Source organism: Carcharodon carcharias, chromosome 32 (genome assembly GCF_017639515.1).
Source record: "Carcharodon carcharias isolate sCarCar2 chromosome 32, sCarCar2.pri, whole genome shotgun sequence".
NCBI classification, from domain to species: domain Eukaryota; kingdom Metazoa; phylum Chordata; class Chondrichthyes; order Lamniformes; family Lamnidae; genus Carcharodon; species Carcharodon carcharias.
The window spans coordinates 6,265,317-6,289,990 of record NC_054498.1 but is presented as its reverse complement, the minus strand read 5'-3'; the positions used below and the strand labels follow the sequence as shown (position 1 = coordinate 6,289,990).

Sequence of the window (24,674 nt, the reverse complement as noted above, 5' to 3'; positions counted from 1 at the left end):
ATAACTTCAACATTAATAAATCAAAAGATTTTTCCTGCTCCTTTTTATCTGCAGTTTCAGAATAATCACAGACACAACATGGAGCTACTGATCGTAAAATCTGTGAAGCAGATGTGTACTGGGTTACAACAAAGTCTCAAGGAAGCCATCATAACTGGAAAATGTTTGACCCACCGTCTCTCTCTCCCTCACAATCTCCCACCAAACAGTCTCACGCACACACCCAAAGTTCTTGGTTTAACATCTCATCCTACAGTGCAGTGCTCCCTCAGCATTGCCCCAAACCACAGGCCTCGAATTGGGCCCTTGATATTGACCTGGAAGCACGAGCGATAATTCAATCTTGAACAGAGGCTCGAACAATCCCCATCCACCACCACTCTCCTCCAGTTGGCTGAACTTGTTCTCTCACTGAACAATTTCTCCTTAAACTTGTCTCATTTCCTCCAAATAAAAGGTGTTGCTATGGGTACCCTCATGGGCCCCAGTTATGCCTGCCTATTTATGGGGTATGTGGAACATTCCTTTGGTCCAGTCCTACCAAGGCCCCCCTCCCACAATTCTTTTCTCGGTACATCGAGAACTGTTTCGGTGCCGCTTCATTCTCTCGCCTGGACCTGGAAAAACATATCAATTCCTGTCAGCATTCTGTAGGGACCGTTCCCTCCGGAGCACCCGGGTCCACTCCTCCACCACCCCCAATACCTCACCCCTTTTCCACGGCACCTTCCCATGCAATCGCAGAAGATGCAACACCTGCTCCTTTTCCTCCTCCCTCCTCATTGTCCAAGGGCCCAAAGACTCCTTTCAGGTGAAGCAGCGCTTCACTTGCACTTCCTTCAATTTAGTCTACTGCATTCGCTGCTCCCAATGTGGTCCTTTTTACATCAGGGAGACTAAACGCAGACTGGGTGACCGCTTTGCAGAACACCTTTGGTCTATCCACAAGCATGACCCAGACCTCCCTGTCGCTTGCCATTTTAACACTCCACCCTGCTCTCATGCCCACATGTCCGTCCTTGGCCTGCTGCATTATTCCAGTGAAGCTCAATACAAACTGGAGGAACAGCACCTCATCTTCCGACTAGGCACTTTACAGCCTTCCCGACTTAACATTGAGTTCAACAACTTCAGACCATGAACTCTCACCTCTAACTTTACCCATTTTTAATCCCTTTTGAAAAACATTCATCTTTATTTTTAATCCACTTTTTAAAATTTTTATATTAAATTTTTATTTTTAATTCATTTTTATCCATTGTTTTATCCTCTTTTCCGCCCTTTTTCCCAACCACTGTCCCCTCCCCCCACGCCAGCCCTACAAGGGCCATCTGTTAATTGTTCCTTTCCAGAGTGTTTACCCATATCCTGCTATTATCACATTCTGCTTTCTTACCTTTGCCACTATCAGCACCTCCTTTAGTCCTTACCATGACCATTAACACCCACGTTGTCCTTTAGTTCATGACATCTTTGTCAATCTCTCCTTTGCCCCCACCTATCGTTGGCCTTCTATCCAGCTTTGCCTGCTCCACCACCCCCTCCCCCCCTTAAACAGCATAAATATCATCCTATTTCTACTTCTCTGTGTCTCTGAAGAAGGGTCATACGGACTCGAAACGTTAACTCTGTTTCTCTCTCCACAGATGCGATCAGGCCGGCTGAGTTTTTCCAGCATTTTCTGTTTGCTTGAGCACAAGCACGACCTTTGAACCAGGTTGGCAAAGCAACGGTTCAGTGTTAAAGTCATTGTGGACGGTCGGGGGGGAAGGGTAATGATGAGACTGCATGGTGGTTTAAAGCAGTAATTAGCCAATCAGTGGCCGGTTTGACTACTGGCCCAATTTGGAACCTCAACTTTGCATCACTGGAGCTGAAATCTGTAAAACCAGTCAGGGGAGCAAGGTCATTTGAAACCTCAGGGTGTGGTCATCTCTGACCTTTTGCAAGTCTCTGCAGCTTCAGGTAAGGGTCCCCCAGCTCAAGGTAAAGAGCCAGCGCCAATGGAGGAAGCAGTGAATTCTCAGCGACGATGAAGGTGAAGGAGCTGGAACCTCAAGGGACAACGGCTGCTTCCGGGCGGAGGATCCTTTGGGAAGGGGACTTGTGTTTCCTTTAAGCATGCAAGAGGAAGGAAGCAGGAAACCACCACAAGAGTTCTTTTCCTCAGTCACATTGCTCACTGAAGCCTAAAAAATGGGAGGATCTTAGTAGCTCTGAAGAGGAAAGCCCCAGGACTGCACAGCGTGGAGAAACGAGGAGAGGGCCTGTGCTTGGGTATCTCACGTACTGTAAATCCACTACTATGAAACAGTCCTAACAGCTCGCTGACTCCTGCTTTGCACACTCACAATCTACCCCACTGCCTCAGACAAGAGGCTAGACTCAGGCTAAACATCCGGACCGGGTTTAATTCGCTGGATTGAGCCAAGACGGCAGGACCACCTCCTGCCGTGATGCCCACTATGGTCAAATTAGCCCGTGGCCCATACCTTTCCTCCTCGTTAGGCAAGGGGATTGTGGGCCCAGTAGCAAAGAGGGTCGACAGAGTTAAGATACAGATCAGCCGCGAGCTAACTAAATAGGTTAGGTTCAAGGGGCCGAATAGCATCCTCCTGTTCCAATGCTCAACATCTGGGCTTATGCCCCAGGGACAATCATTTGGATGGGGGGGAAACAGAGATCAGCCGTCGTATCTCAGCATGACTCCCCGTAGTCAAATTCCTGGTTTAATTCGACATTCCACCCCCCCCCCCCCCCCCGTAAACCGACTGCCCAAGACCAGAGCTTCCCTTAACATTCAGGGGGCCGGGTGAAGTCTCGCTGCCTCTACCTGCGCTCCACAGCCCTGCCCTCGCAGGCAGGGTGGACCGGTTACAAAAGCAGTAACGCAGGCAAATCAGCAATCAAATCTAACAGACAGCCCACACACCAGTTCCAAAATGAATGGGTCGTGAAGTCAAGCAGCTGAGATTTGTAAAGAGAGAAAAGTTGGGGCAATGACAACCATGTTGAAACACTGAAGGAGCACCTGCTCCCTGCCAGGATCTCCAACAACTTTCAAAGCCTACCAGAGTCAAAACCACAACTGTGGTTCTCGGAGAGACTCAGACCAGGCAGCTTTAAACAGTTATGTGCATGTTTTGGGGAAAATGATCCCGGTTGCTTAGCATCATTTCTCCCAACCTCTAAACTGTTCAACCCTCCAAGCCGACATCATTCCCTACCCAACTGTCCTCCTTTAAGCCAGGGTTAAAAGCTACCTCCCTGACCAGGTTTTTATCTGCTTCTTTGTCTCAAATTTTGTCAGATAATGCTCCTCGTTCTTCTGTTCCCTGCTCCTCGGGCAGAAGCCCAGGTGTTGAACATTGGAACAGGAGGAAGCCCTTCAGCCCCTTGAACCCATTTGGTTAGCTCATGGCTGATCTGTATCTTAACTCTGTCTGCCCTCTTTGCTACCCTCACAGCCCCATCACCTCTACCACAGGGTAGGGGCAAGAGGCAGGTCCTGAATCCACCCCAAGCAGAAACGGGGATCGAACCGCATACTGTTGGCACCAATCTGATCCACTCCGGCCGTCCAGCCAACTGAGCCAGCCAGACCACCCCCCGCCCCAAGGAGTCCGTGTTGCTATGGCAACATACACTTTTACAACTTCGGTCTGTCCACAAGCAATACCCAGACCTCCCTGTCGCTTGCCATTTCAACACTCCACCCTGCTCTCATGCCCACATGTCCGTCCTTGGCCTGTTGCATTGTTCCAGTGAAGCTCAATGCAAACTGGAGGAACAGCACCTCATCTTCCGACTAGGCACTTTACAGCCTTCCGGACTGAATATTGAGTTCAACAATTTCAGATCATGAACTCTCTTCTCCATCCCCACCCTCTTTCTGATCCCCCTTTTTCCAATAATTTATAATTTTTGATATATATATTTTTCCTTTCCTATTTCCATTATTTTTAATTTTATTTCCATCCATTGTTTTATCTCCACCTTTTAACATGTTTCAATCCCTTCCCCCCACCCCACCTCACTAGGGCTATCTGTACCTTGCTCATCCTCTTTCTACCCTTAATGTGACCATTAGCACATTCCTCAGCTAATATCACCACCGTCAACACCCCTTTGTCCTTTTGTCTATGACATTTTTGGCAATCTCTTCTTTGCCTCCACCTATCACTGGCCCTCTATCCAGCTCTACCTGTCCCACCCCCCCTCAACCAGCTTATATTTCACCTCATTTCTATTTTTCCTTAGTTCTGTTGAAGAGTCGTAAGGACTTGAAATGTTAACTGTGTTCCTCTCTGCAGATGCTGTCAGACCTGCTGAGTTTTTGCAGCTATTTTTGCTTTTGTTTCAGATTTCCAGCATCAGCGGTATTTTGCTTTTACACTCTTACATGCTTGCTTTAGTCTGGAGCTATGCATAGTGGCTGACCAGGAATCTCTCCCGCTCTTACCGCCTGCCATTGGCGTGTGTTTGGTAGGATTTACAAATTGATAATCCACCTACTTGGCTGCATTATGAACGCACCTTCCTTGGCCATCAGTCCTGCAGCAGTACTCAAACCTGGAACTCAGGCCCAGAGGCAGGGAGACTACTCCCCCACCGCATCACAAGACCTCCCTATAACGTTCCTGTAAAACGGGATAAGTTTAGGGAGAGAATTCCAGAACTTAGGCCCCAGGCAGTAGAAGCACAGCCACCAGTGGAGGAGTGATTAAAATCAGAAACGAACAAGAGGCCAGAATTGGAGAAGCACAGAGATCGCAGATACCTGTGGGGCCCTGAGTAGGTGACGGAGATAGGGGCAGGCGAGGCCATGGAGCGGTTTTTATCATGAGGATGGGAATTTTAAATTCGGGGCAATGCCTGACCCTACGATCCACCAGATGCAGATTTCACACATCTATCGAGCCACTGTGATCCGAGCTCAGTTACCGCCGGCACTTACTCCAAGAGGCTCTCGTGTTCCACTATGGGTTGTCCAGAGAGATGAAGGACCTGCAGGTGATCAACATGGGCAGACGAAACACTTTCATTTCTCAAAGGAGTTTCTGCGCTGGGACCTGAGGGAGAAAAGCAGTAAGAGGCTGTTCAAGAGACAAACTGGAAACTGGCACCAATAATTTGTTGGCCAAGGGTCCGAGGGAGTTAATTAATCAATGGTTCAACTCACCCGACAGTTCAACTAATAAGTCTCAGTGGCCAATGGAACCACACAGGGCAGTAAGTTCCCAACATCTACCTGGAATTGTCCTCAGACACATAAATACAGCTGCTTAGAATTTTACAGCCCTCTAATTGCTCACTTTACTGAACAAACATCCATGTTGGTGTTTATGCTTCACATGAGCCTCCTCCTGCCCTATCAGCTTATTCCCCTCTCCCTCATGCGTTTATCCTGCTGCCCCTTAAGTGTATCTATCCTATTCCCCTCAACCAAACCCTGTGGGAGCGAGTTCCACATTCCCTCCACTCTCCGGGTAAAGAAGATTCTCCCGAATTCCCGGTTGGATTTATTAGCGACTGTCTTATATTGATGACACTAGTTTTGGTCTCTCCCACAAGTGCAAACATTTTCGCTATGCCAGTAGAGTGAATTCCTCTATTATGAATCACTCTATTATGAGTGAATTCCTTCCTAATTTTAATGACCTTTATCAGTTCACTGCTCAGCCTTTTCGAGAGCAAAGAGCCCCAGGCTATCTGACCTCCCTGGTAGGTATATCGTGCCTGCTATGGCACAGAAGATCTCTAGATCATATTGAGAAGTGAGGGTGTTAGGTACAAAACCTCACAAGAAGAAAGAGACTTTCATTTACATAGCAGCGCCTTTCACAACCTCAGGATGTCCAAAAGCACATTACAGCCAATGAGGTACTTTCTGAAGTGTAGTCACTGTTGGAATGTAGGAAATGCAGCAGCCAATTTGTGCACTGCAAGCTCCCACAAAGAGCAATGTGATAATGACCAGATAATGTTTTTGGTGATGTTGATTGAAGGATAAATAACGGACAGAAGACTGGGGAGAACTCCCCTGTTCTTCTCCAAAATAGCACCATGCAACCTTTTATGGCCATCTGATGAGGCAAATGGAGCCTACATATAACGTCTTGACTAAAAGACAGCAGTGCCTGACCTCAGTGCTGCACAGGGAGTGTCAGCCTCAATTTTGTGCTCAAGTCTCTGGGGTGGGATTTGAAACCCGCCCCCCTGAGACCTTCTGACTCAGGAGGTAAGAGCAAGCCACCACTGACCAAACAACGGAGCTCTGGACGTACGCACACGACACAAGACGCACCTGGTGGTGTTGGTTCCAGCACGTCCTCTTGGATCTCGGAGTGTCCCGGGTCTGGATGAGACGGGGCCTCCTCAGTTCGCAGTTCGGAAGGCATGGCGAAATGGGTCGCCGTCTCCTTGGCAGCTCCCAGCTTCTCCTGGCACGAGGGCGCGGGCACGCTCGATGTAACCTCTGACCTGCAACATTCAATCGATAAGGTCAGGCTCGCTCACTGCTCTGAACTCGGGGGTGGCGATGGGGCCCGTGTGTGTGTGTGTATGTGCATGTGTGTGTATACGCCAACTCGATGGGGCCCGTGTGTGTGTGTGTGTGTGTGTGTACGCCAACTCGATAAGGGATGAATGGGCGAGCCTGCTGGCTGAGCTGCCAGACCTGTCGGCGTGACCACACCCAACAACAAACTCCCGTTATCAGCTTTAGCAAATGGCTACCTAGCTAGGACAAGGGTGTGCCAGCCCAAGAGAGGAGAAAGACGTGAACGCAACTTAGGCAAACAAGTGCCAGTGAGCGGCTCTCCCACTTCCTATCCAGTGGTCTTTGTATAACTTTATCTCAGAACCATAGGCAGCAATTTCAAGACCAACATTCACTGCCTGAGCCCAGTTACTTTGAGGAGGGGAAGGGAGAAACTTCACCTGGAACTGCTGCAGTCCTCGGAGGAGGAAGACTTACATTTATATAGCACCGTTCACAACCTGGATATCAAAAAGCCAGTGAAGTATTTATTTGAAGGATAGTCACTGTCACAAAGTAAACTGTTGCAAACAGTTACCATTGACCAGAAACAGAACTGGACCAGCCAGATAAATACTGAGGCTACAAGAGCAGGTCAGAGGCTAGGAATCCTGCGATGAGTAACTCACCTCCTGACTCCCCAAAGCCTGTCCACCAGGCACAAGTCAGGAGTGTGATGGAATACTCCCCACTTGCCTGGGTGAGTACAGCTCCCAGAACTCTCAAGAAGCTCGACACCATCCAGGACAAAGCAGCCCGCTTGATTGGCACCCCATCCTCAAACATTCACCCCCTCCACCACCGACGCACAGTGGCAGCAGTGTGTATACCATCTACAAGATGCACTGCAGGAATTCACCAAGGCTCCTTTCAAACCCACGACCACTACCATCTAGAAGGACAAGGGCAGCAGACACAGGAACACCACCGCCTGGAAATTCGCCTCCAAGTCACTCACCATCCTGACTTGGAAATATATCACTGTTCCTTCACTGTCACTGGGTCAAAATCCTGGAACTCCCTCCCTAACAGCACTCTGGGTGTACCTACACCACATGGACTGCAGCGGTTCAAGGCAGCAGCTCACCACCAGCTCCTCAAGGGCAGATAGAGATGGATAATAAATGCTGGCCCAACCAGCGAAGCCCATATCCCATGAATGAAAAAAAAATGGCAGTCAATTTGTGCAGAGCAAGCTCCCATAAACAGCAATGAAATAATAACCAGATAATCTGGTTTTTTTTTTAAAAGTGTTACCGAGGGATAAACATTGGTTCAGGACTCCAGGAAGAACTCTCCTTCTCTTTCTCGAATAGCAACATGAGATCTTTTACATCCGCCTGGGAGGGCGGGCAAGGTCGTGGCTTAATGTCTTATCCAAAAGACAGCACCTCCAACAGTGCAGCACTCCCTCAGTGCTGCAGTGGGAGTGTCAGATTGGATTTTGTGCTCAAGTCTCTAGAGTGGGACTTGAACTCCCAACTCTATGACTCAGAGAGAGAGTGTTCCTGTCCCTCACTGCCCAGAGCGGGCGCTGTTGAGCCTTCTCATTAAGCTGCTGCAGTCCATGTGGTGAAGGGGCTTCTACCAGGGGAGAGTGTTCCAGAATATGGAGTGCGCGAGGCTGAAGGAAAGATTACACCAAGAGCAAATCAGTATGGTGTCGCACTTGGAGAGGAGCTATTGAAGCAGGATTGCACAGAGGGAATGAGGCCACCTTGGTGTTGCACTGTCACCCCTTCGAGATCCACCTGGTAGGGCCTGTCACAAAGATCTCTTGGCCATTTTGTCCATGAGTTTTTAATTCAAAATACATTTCAATTATTGCTGACCAACCACTTCATGGAGTAGAGCTGTCTGATTGCTAACAGTGTTGTCATAGCTGCATCTGTTTCCATGGTTTCAGAGACACCATGGATCAATAATGACATCACCTACAAGTCATAGTAGGAGCAGAGAATAATAAGGAATAGACAGTCAGCTCATCGCACTTGTGCTGGCTCCTCTTGAAGTAGGCACTCACCCAATTCCAGTCCTCTGTCCTTTTACCACTCACTCTCAAACGTTTAATTTGTTTCTTGCAAAAGCCATGACACACACACTGTTTCCAGGACTATTTCTGGTAGAACATTCCATTTGCCACCAGCGCTCTGGTGTCATACAGAGCCTTGGTCAGTCTACCTGGAGGACGGAGTTCAGATGTGGGCATCTCACCAATAAGAATGGCTGGCAGTGCAGGTTCCCCAGAATGATACCAAGAGAGGTTGCAGTAAATCGGCTTGTATCCCCTTGAGTTTAGGAGATTTAAGATGCTCACTGAAGTATTTAAAATGTGGAAACGATCAGATGGGATAGATATGGCAAAGCTGGTGGGGGAGGTTAAGCTCAAGGGGTGATAACGATAAGACTAAAGCCACTTCTTTCAGGAGTGAAATCAGAAAGTATATCTGACACAAAGGGTAGTGGGAATCTGGAATTCTTCCCTTCCCCCCCAATAAAGGATGTGGATATTAGCATCAATTGGAGTTTTCGGGACTGAGATTGATAAGGTTTCTGTCGATTAAGGGTATAGCGAGGGACATGGAGCACAGGCAGGAGTTGGGGTGAAGATCAGCCATGATCTAGTTGAATGGTGCAGGAGGCGCCAAGGCCTAAATGGCCTCCTCCTGTTCCTGTGTTTCTGTCATTCGTTGTGAAGGAACATAAAATACACTCATTGTGATAATGTCATTACTTAAATGGTTCTCAGGGAAACTAAGCTTCTTAATTTAAAAGGAGGAGAGGCTTGCATTTACATACCTTTCACAATCTCAGAACGTCCCAAAGTGCTTTACAGCCAACGAAATACATTTTGAAGCACAGTCACTGTTGACAATAGGAAATTGCAGCAGCCAATTTGTGCACAGCAAGCTCCCGCACACCAACGCGATGTTCTGTTATTTCAGTGACGTCAGTTGCAAGGAAACCATTGATGACGCCAGGTGAGGTCCCATGGAGTACAAACCGAGATTGAGAAACGGGGCAGTTGCCATGGGAACGCTGTCTGCCTTCAGCGGTGTAGTCAAGAGTCCTTCTGATCCCGAGAACGGTCAGACTCCAGCGGCAGTTCCAGCAACGGCAATTGCAGTGATCTAACCCCACAGTCAGATCCAGTCAACAGCACGGAAACAGACAATGGGCCTAACTGGTCTGTGCTGGTGTTTATGCTCCTCACAAGCCTCCTCCCGGCCTAACAGCAAAGCTGTCTAACCATGGGTGAATGAATGGCCCTGAAGGACACAGCAGCAACGATACAGGAGAGGGCCAATGTAATAAAAGGAATCATTTGCCTATATACTGAACGTTCTTCAAAAGCAAAAGATAGTTTCGATCTTCGGCCCATCAGTCTTGGGTCAATTTCAACCCAAGGGTGAAAGGTCAAAGACTCGTTGGTCCTGAATTCCCCTCCCCCTCCCATACTGGAGATTTATTAGGCAAATTAATACTGAGGGGGGAGGTGGGGGGGTTGGTGGCAGAGCGGTAACATTACTGGACTAGCAATCCCGAGGGCAGGACTAATGGGTGTTCGAATCCCAACAGGCAGCTGGAGGGAATTTAAATTCAACTCAGAAACCTGGAATAAAAAGCTCTCTGATTAATAATGCTCATGAAGCTACTAAATTGTCATAAAAACCAATCTGGCTCATTAATGGCCTTATGGAAGGGAAATCTGCCATCCTTACCCGGTCTGGCCTACATGTGACTCCAGACCCACAGCAATGGGGTTGACTCTTAACTGGCCTTGGAAATGGCCGAATAAGCCACTCAGTTGTAGGCAGCCCACTATCACCTGCTCAAGGGCAGTTAGGGATGGCCAACAAATGCTGGACTTGCCAAGAACGAATTTTTTTAAAAAAACACGTCCTCCCTCAGCGTCAGCTGACCCCATATCCAGGTCACAAAGTACGGGAATGGAAGTCAACATCAACCATTAGGGCAAAGCAGCCCGCTTGATTGGCCACCCATCCACCACATTCAGCATTCACGCCATCTCCAATCGACACAGAGTAGCAGCAGTGTGTGTACCATCGACAAGATTCACTGCAGGAATTCACCAAGGCTCCTTAGACAGCACCTTCCAAGCCCACGACCACTACTATCTAGAAGGACAAGGGCAGTAGACGCATGGAAACACCACCACCTGGAAGTTCCCCTCCAAGCTGCTCACCACCCTGACTTGGTAATATATCGCCGTTCCTTCACTGTCGCTGGGTCAAAGTCCTGGAACTCACTTCCTAACAGCACTGTGGGTGTACCTACACCACATGGACTGCAGCGGTTCAAGAAGGCAGCTCACCACCACCTCAAGGGCAACCAGCGATGGGCGATAAATGCTGGACTAGCCAGCGACTCCCACATCCTGTGAATTAATTTTTAAAAAAACATGTAACAGATGCCAAACGGTCATTTTCCACCCACTCCCTACGTGGTCACACTTCCAACTCTTTGCCCCACTAACATACCTCTCAGCTGGGTGGCTGGTTGCAGTTCCAATTAAAGTCTTGTCACTTGTTTGGAGTCCTGTGGCCGACTCGACATTGGGGTCTGTGAGGAATCAGGAGATAGTCATGTTAAAGAACTCATTTCTTGCCCCCAGACAACACAGGGTCAGTGGTCAAACTGCTCTTCACTGAGGAACAGTCAACATTCGCAGCTTTAGCCTCATTTTCATCATAGTCGACGCAGTGGAACAATAGCCCGCTCAGCTAATCATTCCCCAGGGAAGAGACGTTACATTGCAGCATTCGACCACAGGCAGAAACACCATCCCTTAATCACACATGTATGAGGCAGCACACCGTACAGCTACTCAAAGAGCCTCGAGGCCATCGCTGGCCACTCTCAACAACCCACCTGCCACAATCCCCTGGTAAGTCAACCCCTCCCTCAACAACCTCTTCACTCCCAACCCTCTGCAAAGTGTAGACATTCACGTACAGGCAAACACTAGCCATCAGAACAAAGCAGCCCCACTTGATAGGCACTCCATTCACCACCTCCAACATTCACTCCCTCTACCACCAACGCACAGGGGCAGCAGTTAATTTTCACACAGCAAGATCCCACAATCAGCAAAGAGAGGAATGGACAGTTACGCTGGTGCTGCTGGTTGGGGAGAATGTTGGCCAGGACAGCAGGGTGAAGACGCCATTGTTCCTCAGTTAATAATATTTCAGGATCAGACAGACTGGAATCTTCAATTTCACATCGCTTCTGAAAACCAATCTCTCAAGGCAGCTCCCACAGCGCCAAACCGCCGACAGCGCCGCCCTCCTGCAGCGCCAATAGCACGGCACTCCCACAGCGCCGCCCCGCTGACAGCGCGGCACTCCCACAGCGCCAACCCACCGACAGCGCGGCACTCCCACAGCGCCACCCTGCTGACAGCGCGGCACTCCCACAGCGCCGCCCCGCCGACAGCGCGGCACTCCCACAGCGCCGCCCCGCCGACAGCACAGCACTCCCGCAGCGCCAACACTCCCACAGCGCCAACCCACCAACAGCGCAGCACTTCCACAGCACCACCCCGACAGCGCAGCACTCCCGCAGCGCCAACACTTCCACAGCGCCAACCCACCAACAGCGCAGCACTCCCACAGCGCCACCCCGACAGCGCAGCACTCCCGCAGCGCCAACACTCCCACAGCGCTGCCCCGCCGACAGCGCGGCACTCCCACAGCGCCACCCTGCTGACAGCGCGGCACTCCCACAGCGCCACCCTGCTGACAGCGCGGCACTCCCACAGCGCCACCCTGCTGACAGCGCGGCACACCCACAGCGCCACCCTGCTACCCTGCTGACAGCGCGGCACTCCCACAGCGCCACCCTGCTGACAGCGTGGCACTCCCACAGCACCACCCTGCTGACAGCGCGGCACTTCCACAGCGCCAACACTCCCACAGCGCCACCCTGCTGACAGCGCGGCACTCCCACAGCGCCAACACCCCCACAGCGCCAAGCCGCCAACAGTGCGGCACTCCCACAGCGCGCTCTGCCGACAACGCAGCCCTCCCGCAGCGCCAACACTCCCACAGCGCCAACCCACCAACAGTGCGGCACTCCCACAGCGCGCTCCGCCGACAACGCAGCCCTCCCGCAGCGCCAACACTCCCACAGCGCCAACCCACCAACAGCGCGGCACTCCCACAGCGCGCTCCGCCGACAGCGCGGCACTCCCACAGCGCCACCCTGCCGACATCACAGCACTCCTGCAGCACTGCAATGGAATATCAGCCTGGAATCTGTACTCGGTCTGGGGAGTTAGGGATTTACTGAACATTTTAAACACCCTCAAGAGAAAGGTCGAAATGCTTATAAGGACATTCTGCTGAGTATCATCAGCTTTGATAGTCTTCACCCATTCAACAGCCAACCACCTCCTACCGGTCTCGGCCTCCTTGCAGGGTCTGCTGGAGGTGTCTACGTTTATCTCGATCTCGTCCGGACAATGAGCACTCCCACTGGCCTTGTAGCTGCTGGTTTCGGGATCACTGCCTTGGCTCTCAGATAATTCAAGTAGTCCAAAACCAGCCTGAGATGTGCCTGAATAAAACAAAACATTCACAAGATCATCACAGATGAGGAAGGCCAATCAGCCCTTTGAGTCTTACTCACCTGCAAAGACCTCAAAGTTCCCGCCTCAGTTTTATTTTAATTTTTATCTAGGGATGTGGGCTTCGCTGGCTGGGGCAGCATTTATTGCCCATCCCTAATTGCCCTTGATGAGGTGGTAGTGAGCTGCCTTCTTGAACCATTGCAGTCCATGTGGTGTAGGTACACCCACAGTGCTGTCAGGGAGGAAGTTCCAGGATTTTGACCCAGTGACAGTGAAGGAACGGTGATATATTTCCAAGTCAGGGTGGTGAGTGACTTGGAGGGGAACTTCCAGGTGGTGGTGTTCCCATCTATCTGCTGCCCTTGTCCTTCTAGATGGTAGTGGTCGTGGGTTTGGAAGGTGCTGTCGAAGGAGCCTTGGTGAGTTGCTGCAGTGCATCTTGTAGATGCTGCACACTGCAACAACCAAAGGTTTTCTAAGTGATTCCAAGATCTTGGGCTCCATCAATATATCTGGACATTCATGTGTTTCAAACCTATGAGTCACTGTAGCTTAATTTCTTACAATATAATATAAAACTATAATTTCCTAGGATAAACCAAGAGTTTCTTCATTATCATAACCAGTACACTGAATGTACCAACTCATTGCTGCATGCGGGACACTCTGTTACTGCACCCGAGGGCCCATTCTTCATGCTCAAATCTGGTCAACAAGCTATTCGACTGTAGGGGTGTCGCAGCTAAACTCCACCATGCCGGACATCTATGCATTCTCACTTCCTACCAGGGCCAGCATGCAGCAAGCAGGAACAGGTTATAAGCCATGGCAGTTTCAGCTAAAGTGGTGATCAGTCAAGTGAGGTCAGCCCACAGGAGAGGGAGCTTCACTCTGTGTCAAACCCGCGCAGCAGCCGATCGATAGGATGCTTGACCCGGACACTGGGTGGGAGCTGCAAGTGGAATGTATTCCATTCTCTGGCACCGAAACCTCTCACAGGACCCAGAGAACTGAGGTACAAAAGGGACAAAAAAGAAAAACAGGCCTGGGGTTGTTCCAGCCCTCTTGTTAACAGGCCCAATCCTACCTTCAGCACCAATGGAGTTGGTTGTTGAGTCTGCAACGTCTCTGCCTTCGCCTTCTCCCTCCTGTGGGTTAGTGTGAGTGTTGACAGTGCTGCTGGGGTAACAAGAGACAAATTAACAGCATTGCCTCCTTTAAATGAGGGTTCCCAGTCCTCCCTGCCCGAACCACTCCAAGCAGAGGGTCTCAGTGCTAATAACACAATCAGGCTTGTCACAATGCCCTCGTTACCCTCACTGTTCCACCTACCACTGGAGAACTCCATTCTGTCAATACGAAGGCTGAGAAGCAAGGAGTGCAAGTGTGTGCCTACAGGAGGCAGTAGTGGGAGGAGGGTGGAAGAAAAGGGACGAGAGAAGGAAACCCTCCCAGTTAGTAACATGACTAGAGCTGCCAGAAAAGCAAAGCTTGGCAAGTCGTCACGGAGGTTAAACTTATTTTTTGCATTTTTTTGAATCTTCATGACCTCAGAATGTCCCAAAGTGCTTTCCAGCCAATGAAGTACTTGCATAGTCACTGCTATCCTATAGGGAACCCAGCTGTCAAACTGTGCTCAGCAAACTCGCAACAAGCTGCAATGACCAGATCATCTGTTTTGGTGATCTTGGTTGAGGTGAAAAATTTGGCCAGGACACCAGGAGATCTCCCCAGCTCTCCTTCGAAATAGAGTCATGGGATCTTACATGGCCACCCAAGAGAACAGACAAGTTTAACATCTCAGCTGAGAGACAGCACCTCCAACACTGCTGCGCTCACTCAGCACCGTGAGATCCAACACAGCATCTCCAACACTGCAGCACTCCCTCAATGCTGCACTGCCGGTGTCAACACAGCACCTCTGACATTGCAGCATTCCCTCAGTACAACACTGCCAATGTGTACACAGTATCTCCACCACTGCAGCACTCCCTCAGTACTGCACTGCGAGTGTCAACACAGCACCTCTGACACTGCAGCACTCCCTCAGTACTGCACTGCGAGTGTCAACACAGCACCTCTGATACTGCTGTACTCCCTCAGTACTGCACTGTGAGTGTCAACACAGCATCTCCAACACTGCAGCACTCCCTCAGTACTGCACTGCGAGTGTCAACACAGCACCTGACACTGCAGCACTCCCTCAGTACTGCACTGAGTGTCAACACAGCACCTCTGACACTGCAACACTCCCTCAGTACTGCACTGCGAGTGTCAACACAGCACCTCTGACCCTGCAGCACTCCCTCAGTACTGCAATGCCAATGTCAACACAGTATCTCCAACACTGCTGCACTGCCAATGTCGGCCTGGATTTTTTTGTGCTCAAGTGGGACTTGATCCCATGACCTTCTGACTCAGGCAAGAATGCAACCCACAGCCACGGCTGACACCTCAATCCATCTGTCTATCGACTCAATAATAGTGAATAGGTACTGAGGGCAGTGGTTCCTCCCTTTCTCTTTGCACAGATAAACCTTACAAGGTATTGTACCCAAGCAAAGGCAACCCCTTCCCTTCCTACCGTGAAGGGTTAAAGACACCTGCCTGGTTTGTCCATTTGGCCGTGGTAGATCTTCAGCCGAGGGAATGGGCTGTTCATCCGACCTCAGACCTGTCGGCATTCCCGTGGCACTCGGAGCTAGGAAGAAAGGTCACAAAAGGAGTTAACCTGGTCACCAGCAGAGTTTAAAAGATTAGTCACCAATGATGAGCTCCTCTGATGCAATGTTTCAGTCACATACAAGATGTCCACTTGAGCAGCATTCTTTTACCTTGGCCAATGAAGTGACCAGTGTTATTTGCGTTGATAGAGGTCCCATCCTCCCTTTTGTTAATCATTTGCTATGTTAAATGCTGCATTGCAGTGACTGGGTGCTCAGACAAACTACAAGAATCCATTTTTTACCCTGAGGCAATTTAAACTTGTGCTAAGGATTCATCGCTACATACATGTGCATACACGCACCCACGCACTGAAAGGCTGTTCCTTATTGTCCCATGGAATTGCTTAATTAGGTCTTCTGAGAGAAGGAGGAGGAGGCAGGGCTCATACAGCAGGTCTGGTGTCCCCATCAACGTCTGTGAATCACAGGCCACCGTTTTTAAAAACGTATTCCTTTCATGCGATGTGGGTGTCGCTGGGCAAGGCCAGCATTTGTTGCCCGTCCCTAATTGCCCTCGAGCCGAGTGGCTTGCTAAGGCCACTTCAGAGGGCATTTCAGAGTCAACCACATTGCTGTGGGTCTGGAGTCACACGTAGGCCAGACCGGGTAAGGATGGCAGATTTCCCTCCCTAAAGGGCACTAGGTGAACCAGGTGGGTTTTTACGACAATCGATGATAGTTTCATGGTCACTATCGCTGAGACTCACTTTCAATTCCAGGATTTATTAATTGAATTTTAAATTCCACCAGCTATCATGGTGGGATTTGAACCCATATCCCCATAGCATTAGTCTGGGCTTGAGGATTACTAGTCCGGTGACATGACCACTACGTCACCATCTCTTCAGGCAAATCCAGGAGTCGGCAAATCACAATGATTTTTAATTGTTGATGTTTAGGAGCACGAGAAAGCCATTCAGCCCCTCAAGCCTGTTCTGCCATTCCATTAGATTGTCACTGATCTGTATCTTAACTTCACCTACCCACCTCGGTTCTATAAACCCTTACAGGATAAAAAAAATCTATCAAACTCAGTTTTGAAATTTTCAATCGAGCCCTGGCCTTAGCAGATTTCCACTAGCCGGTGTGTGAACGCAGCGCTTCCTAACATCGCCTCTAACTTTAAGGTTCTGCCTCCTTGTTCTGGGCCACAAACCCTCCCTCTACCCAAGGAAGTAGTTTCTCTCTGGGGGAGCGGGGGGGATGGTGGCACAATGGCATTGTTGCTGGACTAGTATTCCAGAGACCCAGTGTAATGCTCACCAAATCCCACCACCGGCAGATGGTGAAAGCTGGAGTTAGAAGTCCGACGGTGACCATAAAACCATTGCCGATTGTTATAAAAACCAATAAAAATACCTGGAAAAACTCAGCAGGTCGGACAGCATCTGCAGAGAGGGATACAACTGACGTTTCGAATCCATATGAACCTTCATCCTTAGTTCTGGTGAAGAGTCATACGGACTCGAAACGTCAACTGTATCCCTCTCCGCAGATGCTGTCAGACATGCTGAGTTTTTCCAGGTATTTTTGTTTTTGTTTCAGATTTCCAGCATCCGCAGTATTTTGCTTTTATGTTATAAAAACCAACCTGGTTCACTGATGCCCTTTACAGAAGGACATCTGCCCTCCTTACCTGGTCTGGCCTATATGTGACTCCAGGCCCGCAGCCAAGTGGTTGGATGTTAACTGTCCCTCTGAACGAGGGCAATTAGAGATGGGCAATAAACACTGGCCCGGCCAGCGATGCCCACATCCCCATGAACGGATAAAAATATCCTTTAACGAAAGCTCAATTAGTTCATCTTAATCTTCCATGCTTCAGAGAGTATAACCCCACACAACCTGTCCTGATAACGTAACCCTATTAGGATGAATCTGTGCGGCACAATATCTCCTTCCTGAAATGAAAAACTAAAGCGGAGCACAGTTACTCCATCTAGGGTCTGACTGGAACTCCATCTAGCTGTAATAGCTTCCAGCCCTTGGTAATCCAGCCCCCTGAATTAAAGGCCAACATTCCATTAGGTTTTTTTTAATTAATTTTGTACACGTCCACCAGTTTTCAGTGATTTCTGTACATAGACCATACCCTCCACACCCACCCCCTGCCTCAAATATCTCTGTTGCTCCACAGTTCCTAGCATTACAAAAACACTCCAATCCATCCTTCTTTGGCCCAATTTTCCCATTCTCTCCCCTCCCACAGTGAATCCAAGACTCACCCTTAACCTCAGTAACACACTGGAGCGTTGGGTAATTTTTTTTTTAAAACTTGCATTTCTATAGCACCTTTCACGTCCTCAGGAAGTCCCACAGTGCTTTACAGCCAATAAAGTACTTTTTGAAGCGTACTCAGTTGTAGGGAGCGTACCAGCCAATTTTTGTACACAGCAAGCTCCCACAAACAGCATTGCAAAAATAACTAGGTAATCTGTTTCAGTGATGCTGATTGGGGGGTAAATATTGGTCAGGGGACTGGGGAGAACTCCCCTGTTCCTCTTTAGATCTTTTGTATCCATCTTCAAGGGCACTTGGGGCCTCAATTTAAAGTCTCATCCAAAAGAGAGCACCTCCAACAGTGCTGCACTCCCTTGGTACTGCATTCTGTGTCAGCTCGGATTTTTGTGCTCAAGTCTCCTTAGTGAACTTGAACCCGTAACCTCCTGAATCATCTGCTACTCACACAGGAATCTCACGAATGCATGTTCACAAACCCGGTCCCAGCAAGTTTACTGCAGGCATTTTAACACCAGTTCCAGTGGGCCCTCACCTTTGTGGTGCATTTCCTTCTGTTCAGAAGGCTCCTCATCACCTCCTGCTGAAACCTTGGCTGCCTGTGGGTCAGCGATCAGCTCCTGGAACGTATAACACAGGGGGCATCCGTAAGTCTGGGGCACTGACACAAGTCACATCAAATCCACGCACCGTCTGATCGAAATTCCCAGAGCATTCTCCTTTCAGCAATAAAAAGCCATTAATAAGTCCAATCGGGAATTCGGGAGAAACTTCTTAACCAGAGAGTGGTGAGAATGTGGAACTCGCTAGCACAGGGAGAGGTTGAGATGAATAGTATAGCTACATATAAGAGGAAAGCTGGATAAACACTTGAGGGAGAAAAGAATAAGTTACACCAATAGGGTGAGATGTAGAGAGTGAGAGGAAACGCGAATGTAACATAAGTAGACATAGACCAGTTGGGTCTGTTTCCTGCTGCAGGTTCAATGTAAAAGATACTTAAAAACAGTAAAGGAAATAGATAACTTCAAACTTGCATTTATATAACACCTTATCACCTTGCCCAGAAATGCCCCAAAGGGTTTCATGTACAATGAGTTCTCAGCAAGTGTAGTCACTGCTGTTCTGAAAGTGAAACACAGCACTCACTTTATGAACAGTAGAATTTAACAAGCAGCAATGAATATTGCTGATAAAGAGACATGTTGTCAGAGCTTTTCGTTTTGCACTCATCAGGACAATTTGCAAGACTGCCAAACATAAAGGGAACAACAATTTACACTGCATGAGAAGAGAGTGCTGACTGGTTGGCAAGTGGATTCTGATTGGCAGAAGCGTAGCCATGGAGAATGCACCAGTTAACTGATGACTGACAGTTAACTGCCAAGCTTTGTTTGTTTGTTCTCCATGGTTACACCTCTACCAATCTTTGCTTAAGTAACTTCAAAATAATTAGCTGGATGTAAAGGTCTTCTGAGTGAAACAAATGCAAATGTTTGATATGACAGAGCATCCAGGAATCAATACAACACTAAGACTGGTGACATTAAAACATGAGAGGATCTCAGAACCATACTGCACAGAAGGAGGCCACTCAGCCCATCGTGCCTGTGTTAGCTCTTTGAAAGAGCTATCCAATTAGTTTCACACCCCCATCTTCATTCCCCTGCAAATGTTTACATTTCCTTTTTGAAAGTTACTGTTGAATCTGCTTCCAGTGCCCTTTCACTCAGAACATTCCGGATCACCACAACTCGATGTGTAAAAGATTCGCATCTCTCCTCTTTTGCCAATAACCTACAATCTGTTTTCGCTAGTTAACGACCCATTTGCCACTAAAAACAATTTCCCCTTAAATTACTCCACCAAAACCTTTCATGATTTTGAACATCTCTGTTAGATCTTCCCTTAACCTTCTCTGTTCCCAGGAGAACAATCCCAGCTTATCCTTAGAGTTCAGAGAAAGTTCACTCAACTGATTTCTGGGATGAAGGGGTTGTCTCATGAGGAAAGGTTGGACAGATTGGGCCTGTATTCGGTGGAGTTTAGAAGAATGAGAGGTGATCTTATTGAAAGTTATAAGATCCTGAGGGGACTTGACAGGGTGGATGCGGAGAAGATATTTCCTCTTGTGGGAGAGACTAGAACTGGGGGACACAGTTTAAAAATAAGGGTCTCCCGTTTAAGATGGAGATGAGGAGAGATTTTTTCTCTCAGAGAGTCAGGAATCTGTGGAACTCTCTTGCCCAGAGAGTGGTAGAGGCAGGGTCATTAGGTATTTATAAGGCCGGCGTAGATAGATTGTTGACTAACAAGGGGGTCAAAGGGGGCAGGCATTGAGGCCACAGTCAAATAGACCATGATCTTATTGAATGGTGGAGCAGGCTCGAGGGGCCAAATGGCCCACTCCTGCTCCTAATTCGGATGTTCATATGTCCGGTCTCAAAGGAAAATGGAGGCAGTTGAAACCAATTCATTGCTCCATTAGAAAAGAGGCTTAAAACACTATGTGGCCTGACTGACCAAATCATGGAAATGTTGACCCTTATTAACAAGGTCTTGGCTCTGCGTCACAGCCCCTGCTCTGGGTCAGGTTGGCTGATCTCAGCCAACGTGGCAACTCAGCACCCCTAGGCTGATGTGGGGAATCTCTGCCACCACTGATCACCATCTAGTGACCCAAAGCCAAACCCCACCCTAACCCGCACCAACCCCACTGGAAAATTCATGTCAGAATAAGTCAGAGTGCAGTGGAGACTCCCACACAATCAAATGTCACTTGATGAACGGGCGTTTGGATGGCACATTCTTGGCAATGGTGCACCCACAGGAATGACCCGGCACAGAAGGCAGCCATTCACCCATTGGGCCCGTGCTGGCTCTTTCCCATGTGTGGTGGAACGGAAATGGGAGGTGCGGGGGAAGAAAGCAAAGCAAAATTGGAAAATAAGTAAAAGCACCATCTTCAAAGAGCAGAAGCCGTTTGGAGTGTATCGGTCGAGGGTACACAGCGAAACACTGAAAGGTCTGGGTGTACTCACCAGGACGGGACTCTCCGTGTGGGGCTGCAGGTTCGACAGACACCTGGCTTGCAGGTGCCGGTAGCTCTGTTCAGGGTCATCGTCCGACAACACACTTTCTGCCTGGGAGTCTTCCACAATCAGGCACGGGGTGTCTTGCTGCGAGAGGTCTGGTTCCAGCTGTGTTCCGTTAGGGTCCATGTGCTGAACTAGAATCAAAAATAACACATGCTAGGTAGATATACACAAGAAATAGGAGTAGACCATTTGGCCCATTGAGCCTGTTTCACCAATCAATACGATCATAACTGATCTTCAACTTCAACTCTACTTTCCCATCTGCTCCCCATATCCCAATTCCCTGAGACACCAAAAATCTGTCTATCCCAACCTTAAATGTATTCAATGATGGAGCATCCAGAACCCTCTGGAGTGGAGAATTCCAAACATTCACAATCCTTTGAGTGAAGAAATTTCTCCTCATCTCAGTCCTAAATGACCAGCCCCTTATCCTGAGACTGTGCCCTCTGACCAGCGGAAACAATCAAGCACCTTCAGAGTCTTCTACATTTCAGGTGAGATCTCTTTCTTCAAAAGTCCAGAGGATACAGTTCCAATTTATTCAGCCTATCATCACAGGACAACGCTGTCATCCAAGGGGCCAATTTAGCGAACTTTCTCTGTACCACCTCCAAGGTGAGTATGTCCATCCTTAAATATGGAGGCAAAAACTGCATACAGTATTCCAGGTGTGGCCTCACCAAAGCCCTGTACACTTATGACAAGTCTTTGTTATTCTCGCACTCCAATTCCTTTGCAATGAAGGCCAACGTGCCATTTGCCTTCCTAATCATTTGCCGAAACTGCATGCTAACTTTGTGTTCCTTGTACAAGCACAACCAAGATTCTTTAAACGTTAGCAAGTTTCAAAAACATGTCAACAGGAAGTAAAACTTTATAGGCAGGAAGTCAGCACAAATACAAGCTGCATAATACAATATACTATATGGTACACACTTTCTGTGGCACATTTACTTGCCTTCAAAGCTACAGGAGAGCTGCTAATATATTACAAGCATACAGAAACTTATTTAAATACAGATTTATTTGAAGGCTCTTCTCTAATCTGATTTCATTTTAATGCAATATGAATCCAACTCTTCTCCCATTATTAAAGATTTGCATTTATACAGTGCCTTTCACAACCTCAGGATATCCCAAGTAACTTTACAGACAAAGAAATTACTTTTTGAACATGGCAGCCAATTTGAACAAAACAAGCTCCCACAAACAGGAATGAGCTAATGGTCAGACAATCTGGTTTTTTGGTAATGTTGGCTGGAGGAATAAATATTGGCAAGGGCACACAGGAGAAAGCCCCTGCTCTTCTTCAAATTGAGCCATAGATCATTCACGTCCACTTGAGAGGAGACAATTTAACGGCTCCCCTGAAAGATGGCATCTTTGACAGTGCAGCACTCCCTCAATACTGCACATGACGTGGCAATCTGCAGTTTCTTTAAATGACTTTAATGTCGCAAAAGGGGAAATAGGCTTAACATCCCATCCGAAGCATTTCAATAGAAGAACAGATAATCACACAGGCACTGGTTAGTCCGTTCTCTACAATTATTTACCTTTACATATTAACATATAAATTAGGAGCAGGATTGGCCATTCAGCCCCTCAGGCCTTCTCCCCCATTCAATAAGATCATGGCTGATCTGATTGTAACCTCAACTCTACATTCCCACCTACCTCCGATAACTCTTCACCTCTTTGCTTATCAAGAACCTATCTACCTCTGCCTTAAAAATATTCAAAGACTCTACTTCCACCACCTTTTGAGGAAATGTGTTCCAAAGACTCACTAGAGTGCCCTACTATAACGTCTTTAATAACAGCTTCTAACATTTTCCCTATGACAGGTGTGAAGCTAACTGGCCTATAGTTTCCTGCTGTCTCCCTCCCTTTTTGAATAAATTCTCCATTTTCCTACCTAATGGAAATCGCCCTGAATCTCGGGAATTTTGGAAAATTAAAATCAATACATCAACTATCTCACTAGCCACTTCTTTTAAGACCCTAGGATGAAGTTCATCAGAATCCGGGGACTTACCAACCCGCAGATCCAACAATTTTCTAGGTATCGCTTCCCTGGTGATTGTAATTTTCCTGAGTTCCTCCCTCCCTTCTATTTGCAGCTATTTCTGGGATGTTACTTGTATCCTCTATAATGAAGACTGATGCAAATACCTGTTCAATTCATCTGTCATCTCCTTATTTTCCATTATTAATTCCCCACACTCACTTTCTACAGGACCAACCCTCAATTTGTTAACTCTTTTCTTTTTAAAATAGCTATAGAAACTCCTACTGCCTTCATATTTCTAGCTAGTTTTCTCTCATACGCTACATGGAAAAATCAGGTGGGCAAAGGTACCTAGATGAGGAATTCATAGAATGTTTTAGGGATAGTTTCTTAGACCAGCATATTCTGGCACCAACCAGAGAGCAGGTGATACTAGATGAGAAGGTGGTGGTGAGTTGCCCTCTTGAACCGATGCAGTCCACGTGCTGTTGGGAGGGAGTTCCAGGATTTTGACCCAGTGACAGTGAAGGAATGGCAATATATGTCCAAGTCAGGATGGTGTGTAGCTTGGAGGGGAACTTCCAGGGTGGTGGTGTTCTCATCTATCTGCTGTCCCTGTCCTTCTAGATGGTAGTGGTTGTGCATTTGGAAGGTGCTGCCTAAGGAACCTTGGTGAGTTGCTGCAGTGCATCTTATAGATGGTACACACTGCTGTTACTGTTCATCGGTAGTGAAGGAAATGAATGTTTGTGGATGGGGTGCCAATCAAGCAGGCTGCTTTGTTCTGGATGGTGTCAAGCTGCTTGAGTGTTGTGGGAGCTGCACTCATCCAGGCAAGTGGAGAATATTCCATCACACTCCTGACTTGTGCCTTCGAGATGGTGGACAGCCTTTGGGGAGTCAGGAGGTGAGTTACTTGCTGGAGGATTCCTAGCCTCTGACCTGCTCTTGTAGCCACAGTATTTATGACTAGTCTAGCTCAATTTCTGGTTAATGGTAACTCCCCAGGATGTTGATAGTGGGGGATTCAGTGATGGTAAGGTCACTGAATGTCATAGTGCGATGGTTGGATTCTCTCTTGTTGAAGATGGTCATTGCCTGACACTTATGTGGCACGAATGTTACTTGCCACTTGTCAGCCCAAGCCTGGATATTGCACATGTCTTGCTGCATTTGGACATGGGCTGCTTCAGTATCTGAGGAGTCGTGAATGGTGCTGAACATAGTGCAATCATCAGTGAACATCCCCACTTCTGACCTTATGATGGAAGGAAGGTCATTGATGAAGCAGCTGAAGATGGTTGAGCCAAGGACACTATCCTGAGGAACTCCTGCAGTGATGTCCTGGAGCTGAGATTACTGACCTCCAACAACCACAACCATCTTCCTTTGTGCTAGGTATGACTCCAACCAGTGGAGAGTTTTCCCCCTGATTCCCATTGACTCCAGTTTTGCTAGGGCT

The 24,674-nt window shown here is 48.2% G+C and overlaps 1 protein-coding gene across 1 annotated transcript in view; it reads right to left on the bottom strand.

The window, feature by feature from the left end:
- The window catches only part of tp53bp1 (tumor protein p53 binding protein, 1), a 97,705-nt gene that overhangs the window by 62,703 nt on the left and 10,328 nt on the right, over nucleotides 1-24,674 (bottom strand). The window contains exons 2-9 of the mRNA XM_041178211.1: nucleotides 21,142-21,329; nucleotides 18,636-18,720; nucleotides 15,744-15,837; nucleotides 14,224-14,315; nucleotides 12,965-13,123; nucleotides 11,044-11,125; nucleotides 6,308-6,483; nucleotides 4,958-5,072 (exon numbers count right to left, since the gene is read on the bottom strand). Coding sequence (XP_041034145.1) covers nucleotides 4,958-5,072; nucleotides 6,308-6,483; nucleotides 11,044-11,125; nucleotides 12,965-13,123; nucleotides 14,224-14,315; nucleotides 15,744-15,837; nucleotides 18,636-18,720; nucleotides 21,142-21,321 — 983 coding nt within the window. The 5' untranslated portion in view covers nucleotides 21,322-21,329. The remainder of the gene's footprint in view (nucleotides 1-4,957; nucleotides 5,073-6,307; nucleotides 6,484-11,043; nucleotides 11,126-12,964; nucleotides 13,124-14,223; nucleotides 14,316-15,743; nucleotides 15,838-18,635; nucleotides 18,721-21,141; nucleotides 21,330-24,674) is intronic.